General features: G+C 36.9%; 1 protein-coding gene across 3 annotated transcripts; it reads left to right on the forward strand.

The window, feature by feature from the left end:
* Positions 1-228: 228 nt before the first annotated feature.
* Positions 229-9868, forward strand: LOC105041976 (ubiquitin-conjugating enzyme E2 34). Of its 3 annotated transcripts, none has more exons than XM_010919060.3 (11): positions 235-393; positions 990-1158; positions 1302-1453; positions 1895-1949; positions 6590-6628; positions 6841-6904; positions 7019-7080; positions 7161-7200; positions 7560-7587; positions 8447-8538; positions 9319-9868. In XM_010919060.3, the coding sequence occupies exons 3-11, from the start codon at positions 1397-1399 to the stop codon at positions 9596-9598; spliced, it is 717 nt and encodes a 238-aa protein (XP_010917362.1). In that variant the 5' UTR covers positions 235-393; positions 990-1158; positions 1302-1396; the 3' UTR covers positions 9599-9868. The 3 variants fall into 3 exon arrangements, with proteins under 3 accessions (XP_010917360.1, XP_010917362.1, XP_010917361.1); XM_010919059.3 differs by having other exon boundaries at positions 990-1044; XM_010919058.4 differs by lacking the exon at positions 990-1158 and having other exon boundaries at positions 229-393.
* Positions 9869-15107: the final 5239 nt, after the last annotated feature.

Genomic DNA, 15107 nt, shown 5'->3' on the forward strand with positions numbered 1-15107 from the left:
GGTTTGTGGGTCCAATTTTTGATACGTACTAGAAGCTCGCCACGAAGACTATTTGCTGTATGAGACTAGAAAGCTGATCCCTCGCTGGTCAAAGGGAGGATGAATACGATCCGTTGGATCATGCTTGACGCGATGGGAGGTGGAGATGGAGTTGGGGGAAGGGTCGAGATAATAGCTCCACCATTCTTTTTTTTTAATTAATTATTATTATTATATAAAGAAATTTGACGCGCAAGCCCTGTACCGTGCCCCCCTTGCCCCCCACCCCCTAACCCTCCCTCTCTTCGATCTCCATAGCCGTCTCTCCTGGCTTATTCCCCATTGCCGTAGGCGCGGACGATCTCAAGGTTGCTCCTTTGTTGCCCTAGGATTCTCGGAATTGGCCTCCCGAAGGTTTCCCCCTCCCTCTCTATATCTCTCTGTGTTGGTTCCTTTTTTTTTGTTTCGATTCTCGCTCGGATCTCGCTTTCTGGTATTTTTTGAGAAGTGTTTTATCTGAATTCGTGGTGGAATTATGGGATCGGTCGGTCGGGGATCGGAATTTTTTTGTGGGTCCGTGATTTTCTGTCTTGAATAACTTGGCTTTTAAGTTATTGCATTCTTATGATTTTTCCTTTGTTGTGTGAATTAACGCCTCGATCTTTTAATTTTTCTTGTATCGGTTTGTTCTATTTGTAGAATTTTGTAATACATGGTGAAATACATTAGCGTGAAAATTTATTTATTAACAATTCATAGATCTCGCAATGTCTCTACCCGGTGGGATAGGAAGTCAAAACAGGCTTATTTTTTTGATCATTCGACGTTGTCCACTGCATTACGAGTTCAAATTGAGTTCACATCACAGCAACCGTTTGCGCTTTTCAATTTTACACAGGGCATAGATATAATTTCAATCCTCATAGTGCTTATCGTATATGAAGAGCAATATTATGATGACAAACTTTGTGAAAAAAGAATCTGAAAACCTCTTCTTTTTCTGGAAATAGACATCGGGCTCCAACAGGTGAGATTGACCCAGGACGTGACGTTTCTTCAAGTAGGGTGAGATTTCTGAGGGTTGTTTACATGAAATATGACATAGTAGAAAGGTGGCTTCCCTTGGTTTGGTTCATGTTTTCACACAAAAAGCTTGTTGTTCACCGATTACATTCATTTGTATGTGAAACCTACTATGCTTTTTTTCTATTTGTATGTTTATGCTACTCTGTAACATTACATGTGTGCTGGTTTCTTCTTTTCAATCTCAGAATTTTTCCTTTATGTTGGAATTCAATTATTTAATCCTATCTATTTTGCAGTGACCGAAATTCAGTTACTTAAGGAGAATTACCTTTGAGGATTTGTTAAAAAGGGGACAGTTCTGGCTTTACAGTTGTGAGACCTGCTATTGCCAATGGCAGAGAGGGCCTGTGTGAAACGCCTTCAAAAGGAATACCATGCAATTTGTAAGGTATGTTAGGTCCATATTTATAATTCTCATAGAGATTAGAATATTACATGAACTTCCTGTATCTCCATGGCTCCAGCTATTGCCCTGCCTTCTTGTTCAGCACATAATCAAAAAGTCAAGAATTAAGAGTGATCAAAGCAAATGCACTAGCTTATAGTTATGTGAAATTTTGGAAAACAAACTGACCATTTCAATAATGAATGTAGTTGTTATTAAAATGATATGGTAAACCTTGCAAGTTACATGAATTTTGTTTTAAGTGGACCTTTATTGCAAATTCTGTTGGTTTTGGTGGGAAAACATGTATAATTTAATTTTTCTACTTGCAATATGTTTTTATTGGGATGCTCTATTTTCTGATAGAGAGCAATGCTACATCCCCACACCCCCCCACCCCATCTATTTTGAAAATTTAACTTCAATCAGTTCTAATATCTGCAGGAACCACCACCTCAGATCGTGGCTCGTCCTTCACCGAGTGATATACTAGACTGGCGTGAGCAATTTAATTTATTTTATTCCTGTTTTGTTTTACATAGCATTTGTTTCATACAGTATCAATTAGTTGTGGTTTGCATGTCATGTATGTATATGCTGCATGATATTTGTAAGACCTTTAACTTGTTGCACTGCATATTTTTTCCCCACAACAAGGATTTAGTTGCTTTAAAACTTATGTTAGCCATGGGTTTTACGCGCACTAAGTCTAGAGAAGAGTAGTGATAAGTTCCTTATGTTAATTAGTATAAGAAGTATGTACAATACCAAGGAATTCTTCTATCTTTTCTCTTCCTTTTTCCTTTGGCTTCCCCTGCCTAATTAAAGCTTCATATATGACATATATCTTTACTAACTGGTATATCCAACTTCTAAAGAAAAAACATATATTCCATTGTGTTTATGTGAAGATTAAAAAAGCTGCCTTTTTGCACTGCTATAATTGTAATGTGCGTGATGCAACCTCAATAAGTACATAATTCTTCCCAGATCTCCTACATAGAGCATTTGCATGGTTGAAGCATAAAACATTGATAATCATACTTCAACACTCATGTCTTTTATGATTGAAAATTAACCCAACCACTTATGTCCCATGATCTTTACTTCAGTGTGTGCTTTTAGTCTAACTCCTCAATGTTATTGGGCCAGTAATTACCAAGATGACAAGTCTGTTGGTGGCTTCTATTATCACTTTATCCTTTCTCTCGTTGGTTTTTAATAGAGAACCCAACAATATTCAGCTAGAATATATCATCATTTGTCTTACCTTTGTTTGGAAAGTGTGCTATCCTTGCTCCCAAATCTTGCCTCTTTGAGTTCCCATTTCGATGATTACAGACCTTAATGCTCTGCCAACAAACTAGACTCTCACAAAACAAAGCTCAATGTTTTATTTCTTTATTGCAACAGTTTTAATGATACATGTGTAAACACTTTCACCTTTATTTTTTTATTGAGCTTCTATTATTTTCCTTTTGTACAAATTTTATGTGTTTTCTCATCCAAATGTGCTTGGATTCTGATCTATAGACAAAAAAAGGGATGGATATCTTGGAGGTTCTCTATAACTTTGTAAAACCCACTCTATTATAGAAGCGCTATAGGCTTTTAACATTGAATTACATTGAAGGTTGGATATGCATATTCAATGTTTTTAGTAGTAATGTGGTAAATTATATGTATGCTTTGAATAAGAGGATATCAATGTTGAAATGCATCATGTATACATCAGAACATGGAACTAGTTCTGCATAAAGTGACATAAATAAGATGCAAAACAAGCATTATTAGATACAACGTGATCAATCTAATATAAATCCATACAAATTCTGAACAAGTCCGTCCTTTTCTCTTCACTGCAATCACTTAAACATATATCAGTTGTCATATTGGCAGTGAGAAAATTAAGAGAATATGAGATTCATCGTATGTAAGATTCACTGGAGTCCTTTTACCATATTTTGAAGTTTTCATTTCGAAGAATCATTCAAGAATTGGTGCCATGATGGGTGTTACATGTGCTTTTTCACACTACTTCCTTAGCCAGATGGAATAATCCATGCTCAAATATATTTCTATGAATTTGCTTTTTAAAATTACTTCATATAATATTTATCTAGGAAAATGCTATTTCTTTCACTCAATATAATCGACAAAATGTCTTTATACTGGTATTCAGCAGTTAAACCATTCCCATATTCCAAGAAGCTGTAAGAGTGTTCAATCTCAATCTCACTTTATAAAATTAAAAAGTTTTTTAGAAAAAAATCTACCTTGGGATGTGTCATTAGAAAAGCAATTTCAATATAAAAAGATAGAGCTTACATGTTCTGTTGATCTATTGCCTAATTGCAAACAATCATGTCATAACAGATTCCTATGAAGAAAACAACCACATTCTCTTTGTAACTCACTAAATTCAAATCCTTGGGAGAATGACTGTTGTCTCCTCTTTACCACTTGAAAGAGGTCTTGAAGGTGGTGTATTGTTTAAAAGAATCACTCATACATGCAAATAAAATTGGTTACAAGAGAGTACTTGAAGTAATAATGTGCTTTAAATGTTGTCATTTTGTTGAACTTCTTTATCATTCTTCTCATGATCTAGAATGTATATTTGAAGTTTCTTCATTATACACTATTGAAAGATTTTAATTCATGTTTACTCTAGAACTCTTTCCTAACTAAATGGGAGTTGTTATCTTTATTTCTATATTGTTATCTGTGTAAAGTGTATTAAGATCATGGTTGATAGAACCATCCCGAATTGTCGACAAAACCATTCGCAACCACCCAGTTCGGAGTGCACCGAATTGTATCGATGGCCGACCGGGATAGTTTTGGCATTCGAAATGAAATGCCGCCAAGGAGGGGAGGGAGAAAGAAAGAGAGGAGAAGAGAGTGGGGTGATGAAAGGAGAGGAAGAGGGAGAGAGAACATTTGGAGGCTGTCAGAGGGTCACTGCACCTACCAGAGGGCCGGTAGGGAGGGAGAAGGAAAGAGAGAAAGAGAGGGGGGGAGAGAAGGAGAGGAGAGAGAAAGAGAGCCTCCAGAGGTCCATTGAGGCTATTGGAGGGTTGGAGGCGGTCGATCAAAATAGGAGTGGATGCCCTTATTTCGTCGTCTTCCTTTTTTTTTTTTTTTTTTTTTGTGCTATTGGGTGAAGTCCGCAACATCATTGCCGACTTTAGTTAAGGCTTATTTTTTAAGTTTGCCAATTGCCAACTTCATCCAATATCGCAGAAGAAAAAGAAGACAAAATAAGGGCACCTACCCCTATTTCAATTGGATGCCTCTAGGTCTCAGGCCCTCAGCAGGCCTCCGGAGGCTCTCTTTCTCTATCCTCTCCTTTTCTCCTTCTTCTTCTCTCTCTCCCCCCTTCTCCCTTCCCCCTGTCGTCGTTGGCCCTCCGGCAGCCTCTGAAGGCTTTCTCTCTCTCCCTCTCCTTCCCTCCCCGCTCTCTCTTTTCCTCTCTTTCTTTCTCCCTCCGCTTGCTATGTCGGTTCGAGCCTAGTACATAACGCTACAAGGGCATACTGAATCATGCTGCTGCCAACTGGTCTGGGTTTGATGCCAGCACTGCGAACATTGGTCAAGATTCCTTATGAATGTGCTGGTTGGGCTATTATTAATTAAATAGTTTCGGATGGATCTATAAAGAGTAATTAAATCCTGATATCTTTAATTTGAATGTGATGAGATGAGGCTGTTTGTCCATCCTTGTTCACTTCTTTTGGTCATGACACCTGCCTTAGTTCAATGCCTATTTTTGTTACTATAATTAGTGAATTCTGATTATTACTTTTTATAAATAGTATATGCTGCAAGTCTTAACAATTTTGTTGTCTTGCTAATCCAAAGAGGAAGACTAAGTTTTTGTGGAAGGGATTTGTTGTTAGTTGATAATGATTTAGAAGGAAGATTGTTTACTATTACTTTTGTAGATCTACCTTTTATATTCATTTTATCTTTAGGTGTTTGCCCCTTGAAGAGTGACATGATCATGATCCGCATACCCATGATTCTGTCAATGACATTTAACCTATTATGAGATCATACCAAATCTATCTTCCCTCTAGCGCCGCCCCCACCCCCCCACCCCCTCTCTCTCTATGTGTGTGTCTCACACACACTTACAGACATGTCGAGGGCTTTGAATCTTGATGATAAATACCATTTTGATGGTTGCCTGGTATGGTGAGATCCTGGATACAGGGGCATATGTCTCAGTGTTCCTTGGTGAAAATTAGCACAGAAAACAAAAGAGTACCAAGCATTATGTGGTTGGTGTAGGTCCAACAATATGCCCCAATATGGGGCAGTGTGCGTCGTTTTGAGGTGATACAGCAAAATATGTGCACAGTTCTCACAATGCCACTTCATATTGGCCCTTGGTATATTGATAAATATCTGGTGTGCATGAGATTTCAATTCTTGAATATGTGCATAAATGATGTAGGTACATACATAAATGTATGTAGGTATGTATGTATGCATGTATTCATATATTTGGATGTGTGCATGTAACTCCATGTGCATGCACTTGTGCATGTCTTTATAGTCACACGTGCACATGGTAGCCTAGTGAGATAACCAAAAATTTTGGATTCCAATGTGACAGCCTGATCAACTATTGCATGAGTACTGACGATTTTTTTGGCCTTCACCTTTAACTTAAAAGTATGCAAAACTCATGACTAGTGATACCAACACAACCAAACAAACTTCTCAAGTTTATTCTTCTCTTTCTTATAATTTTAGTCATTCTCGATTGTGATAACATACTTTTAATTAGTATGTTTCCTAATATTCATTTTTTTGGGCAACAAAATCAGTTGTTATCAGTGCACACTAATCGAATATTGGGAAAACATTTTGCCTTTTTTCTTATACCTTAAACTTTGAATTTTACTTGAAGCCTTAGAGGACACTTTTTATCACAAATCCTGCTTTAGTTCTTTCTTGACAAATTGCACATCACTTTTATGCACACCTTAATTAATTAAATCTAGATGGAACCTTGAATAGTTTTTCCAAAGTTGTGGTTTTGACCTTAGAATTTGTCTTATTGGATCTATCTAGCTATTTCCACTATTTTGAAGTGGAATTGATGATTCTATGTTCCCTTTTGTTCAGATTTTGTACTTGAAGGAAGTAAAGGCACGCCATTTGAAGGTATATGATGTTTGGCTCATATTTCTTATTCTGCTCTGCAGAAAGAGTGTTGGCACTTTCTTTATATTTATTGGCACAATGCTTTGATTTATTTCCGTATATAGTAATACTCATTGCTTTAATCAGTTTGAGTAAATTAGATCATGTTGTTTCATTTGTTGCAAGCTTTCCTACTGTTTGTGTTGTCTGTTCTTACACTAATTTTTATGAAGGTGGATATTACTATGGAAAACTCAAGTTTCCACCTGATTATCCATACAAGCCTCCAAGTATCAGGTAATAAAGTCCTTAATACGAATTTTAATGCAGATTATTACCATCTGATTATTTTGTTTATAGCTTGCAACATTCTCACGAAGATTTACCCTATCCTTGTCTTTGTGGGTTAAGCATGATCACTCCCAATGGACGTTTCGCCCCTCACAAAAAGATCTGTTTATCCATGAGTGACTGTAAGTTTTTGGATGAATAATGCTTTTATTGCTTTATTTTGTATTTAGGTGATTTTTAACATAACTTTATTGTGTGTCAGTTCATCCAGAGTCTTGGAATCCAATGTGGTCTGTATCAAGGTAAGGCAACCAATGCATGAGGATGAAAATTCTCCATGAAGCTTAAGTATTAAACTTTTTTACACTGTTCTGAACTTCCTAGGGTTGATTTAAGTGTCTTCATATATGTAACATGTGAACTTCTGTCAATCTAAAATTTAACGCTTTCTAAATTGACCTTAATATTTAGTAAGGTAAAGTTTGAGTTTTGTTTATATTGACTTTTTTTTATATTACTTTCACTACAATCTAGAACATTTCTTTGTAAAAGTTATGAGATCTATATATATATATATATATATAGATCTATATATATATATATATATTTTTTTTTTTTTTTTAATTTTTTTATGGCTCTGACTTCTAATATTTTGGTGCAGCATTCTCACAGGACTTCTGTCTTTCATGGTAAGTTCCTCAACTGGCCATTGTCATCTGCACTCATGTTTCAAAGTTGGTTAAAATATTCAAGTAGCAGATGTATATAAGCATTAATTTTACCTTCTCTACATTTTTTTTAAAAAAAAGGAAAAAACTCTAGCATTCTTGAAGCATCTGTGTGCTTTAACTGATCTATTCCCATAGCAAGTTTCCTGCCTCAGACTTTATGGTGTAGAGACAATGGCTAATGGGTTCATCTTCATTTTGAAGAAGGAACTTTTTAATCATTTAATACAGGATGTATGCTTTGTGTGAGGGAACCGGCTGGCCTTTCCCCCCCTGCATTCTGGAGAAGCATCTGAAACTTCAACTACAATCTTGCTTGTGTTTGTTCATTTTGTTTCAAACACCCACATCAGGGAAAGAACAAAATAAAATTGTGATTGAAATGTGGCTGGACCATTGATATTAAAGGAACAACCCATCCTAATTATGACATTGGGGCAATTCAAATATGTTGGCAGTGAATCTCTGCTTGGGCCTGCAAGTGGGTTTAAATGGGCCTTTTGGGTGCAAAGATGTCTATCCTTGCCTGAGCCAGCTGGGATATGGACTGGCATCAGTTTATCTATGTAGGGTTTGGTTATCTGTTGGTAGTACTTTGACCCTTTGGGTTAAGATTTTCAATGCTTGGATGTGCTGATTGGTCATATTTACATGTCTGGTTCAATTTCACTGTAGTTAATTAATGCTAAGCAGCTCCAAACTCAAAAAGTTAATAAACCCATATATTTTTTTTTCAAAAGAATAGCCTGCTGTTTGTTGTCTTTGCTAGTTCAATTTAGCAACTTTCTGATCTCAATGCTTATGTTTTTTGAGCATGCAGATGGATGATGGTCAGACAACTGGCAGCATTAGGACTACAGATGATGAAAAGCGAAAACTAGCTAAGGCTTCACTTGCATACAATTGTGAAAGGTAGAAATTCTTGGATTTCACATGCTAAATTCATGCATGAGATTTAATTATAAAGTTCCGAGTTGATAAATATATTTTCAATATGATGGCCATATTCATTATTCTAAGAGTTGGAAAAAATTTTCAGTGTGGTTCCCACTCTTTGATGAATTCTGTCTCTTATGTTGGTTCGTATGTCAACAAAAAATGGTCTAGGATTCTTTTGGTTCGTATGTGCAATGAGGTAGTATTATTGGTTGACTAGCAAGCACCTTAACATATTAATCAGATTAGACGTGAAACATGAAAGTGTTCCTTTTGCTTTTTTGATGTACAAAACAATATGTAAGTTTTATGAAAATCATGTAAAACTTGTTGCAATAGGAGCAGAGTTGAGTTTATGAGTTGATTAGTTTTCAGTTAAGTCTGTTAGATGTGAAATCCCTAGCTCTTGGGTAAGATGGCAATGATTTTACATTTTAGGAGGGTTAGCAAAGACTCTTCCACGTGGAAGTTGTGGTGATTTTAGGTCTTGCTTTTTATGCATGTTAGGTGTTGTGACCTGCAGGCATGTTATTGTAAGTTGCAGCATTACACTTGTAAGCCGAAGTCCACAATGAAAGGAGAACCAATTTTGCATTTGTTTGTTGAGAAAATTGAACTTATGCTGTTTATATAAGTTTTTGGAACCTATCAATCTCTGTCATAATTCTGCAGTTTATATAGAATTGTGTATGGACGCTGGCATCTACCTCATCATTGTACTGGTTATCTGAACGCTTACTCTTTTTCTATCAACAGCAAAAACTGCCCAAGTTTCAGAAAGCTGTTCCCAGAATATGTGGAGAAGTTCCAACAACAACAGATCCCAGAGCAATCTGTATCACAACAGCAGATGAGTGAACATAGGAGCTCTCCTCCTGGTGTGGTTGAACAAGCTGCAAGACTCGAAGGTGAAGACCGAAAGGTTGTACAAAATGCTGGAAGGAGAAAGCAGAGAAAGCAGATACCATTCTGGTTACTGCTGGTGATGGTGTCAGTCTTCGGCATTGTGATGGCATTGCCCCTGCTGCAACTGTGACCTGATCAGTTGACAATGCATTATGGTGCAGACCTTAAGAAAGAGTCTTAGATTTGTGTAGTCAAGAATTTTGTAAAGTTGGTCGATGTGGAATGGTTGAATCCATAGTAAACCCTCGTTTGACCTCTCTTGATGAGCATGATGGAATATTTTAGCTATTTGGCTGGTTATTGCCTAGCGGCAGGATCCCTGCTTTGCCTCTGTATTTGCTGTGCTTTTTGCTTTGCTATTATGAGCATGCTAGCATGTTCTCTTTTTTGACCTTCTTTATTGCCACAGGCTTTCTGTAGTGGGAAAATGATTGACTGAAGATATAAATGGTTTTCGTATACGGCAGGATTTTTCCAAATGGATCCTTAAAAAGACTAGCAAGCAAGCTGTGGGTGATATGAGGCCAAGAGTTTGCCATACCTGTCCTAGGTATAAGTGGGTTGCGTCAACTCTGTATTGTATGCCTCTTGCTTTGAATAAGACCTTTTTTATCCGTAAATTTTTTTTTTCTGGCATGTGCGTTTAAAGAGTTGCTTATTCTTTCCTCTGGAGAGCAAGAAGGTTAGGGTGGGTGGAGGGGGTATCTGGGGAAGTTGTTCCTTAGAATAGGGATTTTTTAAAACTTTTTTTTCTGGTTTGATGTCCGTTCCAACTTATTTTTAAGAATGGGTTATTTTAAGAAACGTCAATGTTATTTTTAACACTAAAAACATCATTTCAAATAACAGTTTTATTGCCAAATTAACCATACTCCCAACCTATATGAAAAATATTTTAAAAAATATAAAAAATATTATTTAAAATAATATTTATAAAAATGTTATTGAGAATGGTATTTCTAAAAACGTCATTTTGAATGATGTTTTTATAAGTGTCATTCAAAATGATATTTTTATTGATGTACCACCTTCTGCACACAGAGGGTGTATGATATATTACTCTAACAATTCTTGCGCTAGAGGACGACCCATGAGTTAATCCCCATTGAGCAACAGGTGTAGACAGAGAATTGTTTTTTTAGAACTCTTGATGGAGTCGAACGTAGCGGAATTGGAGTCGATTCAGTTTGAATTAATTGAAAAGTTCGTTACACATTATATGAAAGATAAGAGAATCAAGTACTAAATTTAAAAGATCATTAAAAAAAAAATTTTTTGATAAAATTAGATTAAATAAATTATAAGAATGAAATCTGAAGCTTGTTTTCAATTAGTAATTCAAAGCAATTATGAGATTTCACTATGCCCCTTATAAACCATATGCTGAAGGCTCTAGTAAAATTTTGACCAAATTTCAATGGTACCTCCTCTATAAAGAAGACAACCAAAATTACAGCAAAATGTCTATAATGGCACATCCTTATTTTTTTCCCCATAAATAAGATCTGTTCAATATTCATAAAATTTATAAAGTAAAAAACAAGCTACCTCAGCCAAGTAGCAAGCATAGAAGAATACAAATATATACAATAAAGCTAGTTAATTATATAAATAATTATATTCAAACAACTGATCAAAGTAAACTATGACAATGTAACCTATTTACCACAAGGCCGTGGTCTCCCTTTTGGTCGTTTTGATATTCTTTGAAAGGTCATCAAAGGTTGTTGGGAGTCCCTTTGAATCACTTGCGATATACTCTCCCCTACATCAACAGTAGGATTTATCATATCAATATCAGTGTGAGCTAAACCTCACCCTCGGCCTCGACCTCTGTGTATAGGTGGCCTATCCTCTGCCGCAGCAAAACTGGCATCTGGCTCTGGATCCTCATGATGCTCAAGTATATGCGATAATATAATATCTAGTGCCATCGATGAAGATGTCAAAGATGGATCAAACATGCCCGATAATGGAACAGGGTCTATCTGCTTAGTGAAATATGGCATTGATGATGATGGATGATCCCAACTGCTTGTATCATGCTATATCTCAGAGATATGCGGCGAGTCCAAATATCGCATCTTTGAAAAATATGGTGATGCCATTAGAACATATGGTGATACTGTAGGTGATCTAGTATGATAAATCGGGATGTGGTTAGGTTGCCCAATATCTTGATATGTATGTCTGATAATGTCATTCAATTGGCTCAATATGACCAATGACTCCGATTCATCATTAGTAGCGATAGCATATTGTATAGAAATTGCTATGTCATCCAAACACTCTGTCTGCATAAATCATATAATATAGTTAACAAGTGGAAGTAAAATGAAAACTCAATGAATTGAAATTCAATGTGACATTGATATAAAGCGTAATTTTTGTGGTCTTACCAAAATGCGCACAATGAAACTCTCACTCTCATATTATAGAACTATATACCGAGGCTGTTCAATAATCCGTACTGTAATGCTAAGAAATCAAGTTATGTAGTCTTCGATATATGGACGGCCCCCCAATATATGATCACCATGAACTATGTGATATCGTCGTGCATTTCAAATGGTGATATACTTAGCATGCTTGATACGTCAGTCAACACGAGCTCTCCCTCATTGATTAACACGATGAAGCCACTGGCTAGTAACAAACTGCTCTGGGATGTCATAAATCCGGTCAAATTGCCGCAGCATATGATCTGAAAGGTGCCACTCCATCACATCAAAATAAATAAGTAGCACCTTAGCAGCCCATATATCATGTCTATCCATGCACATCTGTGGTAATATGGATAATATCTCATTTATGTATGGCTTTCATAAAAATTGATAGAGTCAAAAATAAAGTTAGATTAGTAAGTATATTTTTCAGTAGATTATGAATACTATAAAATAATATTTATATATAAATTATAATTATCGGTCTACATATATCAACCAATGTATTCAGCTGGCATCTATAAACCCATGCCACCTTTGTCGACACGTGGTGAACGTTGAATGCAGCATTCCATCTGCTTGACAGTGTGCTCATATTAATTGAACTTCATCAGATTAAAAGTACTAAATTTCAAATAATGAAACTAATATTTTTATACCTATATCTCCAAGATATATCTAGCCTAAATAGAATATTAGGGTCTTGCTACTCCGGTGGCATCTCAAGCAATTGTCTTTGCAATGGACTGATAGTCGGCATCCTCTTCCATATCCAAATCTATCAATTTTTTAAAAAATATATACATAATATGTCCAATTAAAGCTACAATAGAATGTAGAAAATTAATATTTCTATATTACATACCTGCAATAATACAAAATAACCACAAATCTCTGACTGATCATGATAAGAACTACAGAGGTCGAGGGACTCACATGGGGAAGAAGGAAGGGAGGGAAGGGGGTGGAGGCAGCCATGGGGGATCTCATCGCAGGCGGTGCAGGGGGGGAGATAGAGAGTGAGTGAAAGAGAGAGAGAGAGTGATCAGGATATGGACTCAAACCAAAAGATGTCATTGAGAATGGTGCTTCTAAAAGTGCCATTTCTTTTGGTGTTTCTTAAAAGCACCATTCTCAATGACATTCTTTTAAGCACCCTTAAGAATGGTGATTATATTATTTTTTTTTAAACCACAAATTCTAGTATGGTGGAAATGGCTGGCTGGCTCGGCACTAAAAGCGTCATTTAGAATGATATTTTTATTTATAGAAATATCATTTCAAATGATATTTTTCAAAAAGATCCTATTCTCAGAAATAAGATGAAAGCCACACCAAAATAAAAAAAAAAGTTTTAAAAAAACAATAAACCAAGAAACGATTCATATTTGGGGGGTTGCACGGAAGGAGCCTCTGGTTGCTAAACAAAAGGTCCTTCTCTTAGGGCAAATTCTAATTCATTTTATATGTATCCATTGTTGCTCAATTCAATATTATGCCCTGAATGATTGTGATTAACTCTTGAAACTATGCGAAACATTTGTGACAGCAATTTTAACTCTTTGTAAGGGAGCAATGAAAAATTAGTTCCACTCTCATTTACCTTTTTTTTTGTAATTTTTGGTATGGAATCTTTCTCTAAATTTACAAAGGGTTAATGTAGCATTGCTTTTATTTTCAAAAACCCAAGAAGAAGAATAGGTCAAATTTCTACAAAAAAATAGTGTATTAGCGATGGCTTATTTGCCACCGCTAATAAAACTCTTTACCGATGACATGTTATAAAGAAAAATTGTCCCATCGCTAAAATGGTCACCAATTATTAGCGATGGCTTATCTGCTTATTAGCGATGGCTTATTTGCTTATTAGCGCCAGCTTTAACGTCGCTGATAAATTTAATATTAAATATTACCTATTAGCGACGGCTTTAGCGATGAAAATTAGCCATCACTAATAGTCTATCCTAAAATCCCCCCTCGAATCCCCAATCTCCTTGTTCTCCATCCGCCATCACCCCTTAAACCGCCGCCTCCATCCCCAATTTTCGACCTTCGTGCTGTTGGAGGCTACATCGCCGCATCCGAGTCCCCGCACCACCATTCCCTCCTTGGATCTAGCATCCCTATGCTGGATTGGTCATCGTCGATCTCATGTCGGCCCTCCCCATTCTTCCTCACCTCCAGCCTCTTCCTTAGCGCAGCCGGACGCTCGTCGGAGCCCCATCCCGATGCCCCGACCTCCTGTATTCTTTCCTTGCCACCGTCCCCATGCCAGATTGGATGTCCTCGCATCGAATCGAGTGTCTCCTTGCCGGATCCGTCATCCCAAGACTCCCCCCTTCTTCTCTCGCCATGTCGTCGAAATGTCACCATCAGAAGCCACCATCCACAGTCCCCCACCGCCTCCTCTTCTTTCCTGCACCGCCAAGTGACTTTTAGTGATGGCGATGACAACGACGATGGCAATGGAGCTGTTGCCACATGCCGTTCCATCCTCTTAATTTTTTAATATTTAAATTTATATTGATCAAATTTATTTAAATTTATAATTTTTGATGTAATTTATGTCCAAGAAGCATATTTTTTATCACCGACAAGATCCGGATGAGTGCCACTACCATATGAAACTTCACATCCAGTGGTGCTCTTGGAAGGTGGAACTACTCTGGAGAGCTCTCCAGCGAGAGTAGCCCCACTACCATTGACGGTAGTAGTTCAAAGTCAGACCACTGTTGGACCGACTTTGGCTCGCTTATCTACTCCGGCAAAAATAATATGGGCTAGTCTGATTGGGTTTAGCTAGACTCGGACCTCATATTTTAAAAATTTATAGGGTCTATGCCCGACCCGAAGCCTGAAAAAATTTTCGAGCCATGCTCATGCAAGGGTGTGGTCCGACCCAGTCCAACCCATTTGTAATCCTATTTGTAATGTTGCTTGGTACTTCGGAACCTCCAGGATGGGATTTACCTTTGTCCGCATACTGGTGTGTTAGCATGGCCTAGTCGTCTAGCATGCCCCAAGTCCGCATGTGCAGGATGCACATCCTGACCCTCTCCATTTGCGATGCTGCTCGGTACTTTAGAACTCTCTAATTAAAAAATTTTAAAAATATTGTATTGCATAGAACCATAAATCTATTTTTTGATTAATGTACATATTCTACGACATTCATACATTGATATATTTTTATAC

Source organism: Elaeis guineensis, chromosome 3 (genome assembly GCF_000442705.2).
Source record: "Elaeis guineensis isolate ETL-2024a chromosome 3, EG11, whole genome shotgun sequence".
Lineage (NCBI taxonomy): Eukaryota > Viridiplantae > Streptophyta > Magnoliopsida > Arecales > Arecaceae > Elaeis > Elaeis guineensis.

Coding starts and splice junctions, on each gene's coding strand:
- LOC105041976 (XM_010919058.4), top strand. CDS start 1,397: ATGGCAGAGAGGGCCTGTGTGAAACGCCTTCAAAAGGAATACCATGCA. Junction 6,905..7,018: donor TACAAGCCTCCAAGTATCAG/GTAATAAAGTCC, acceptor TTGTGGGTTAAG/CATGATCACTCCCAATGGAC. Junction 7,588..8,446: donor CAGGACTTCTGTCTTTCATG/GTAAGTTCCTCA, acceptor TTGAGCATGCAG/ATGGATGATGGTCAGACAAC.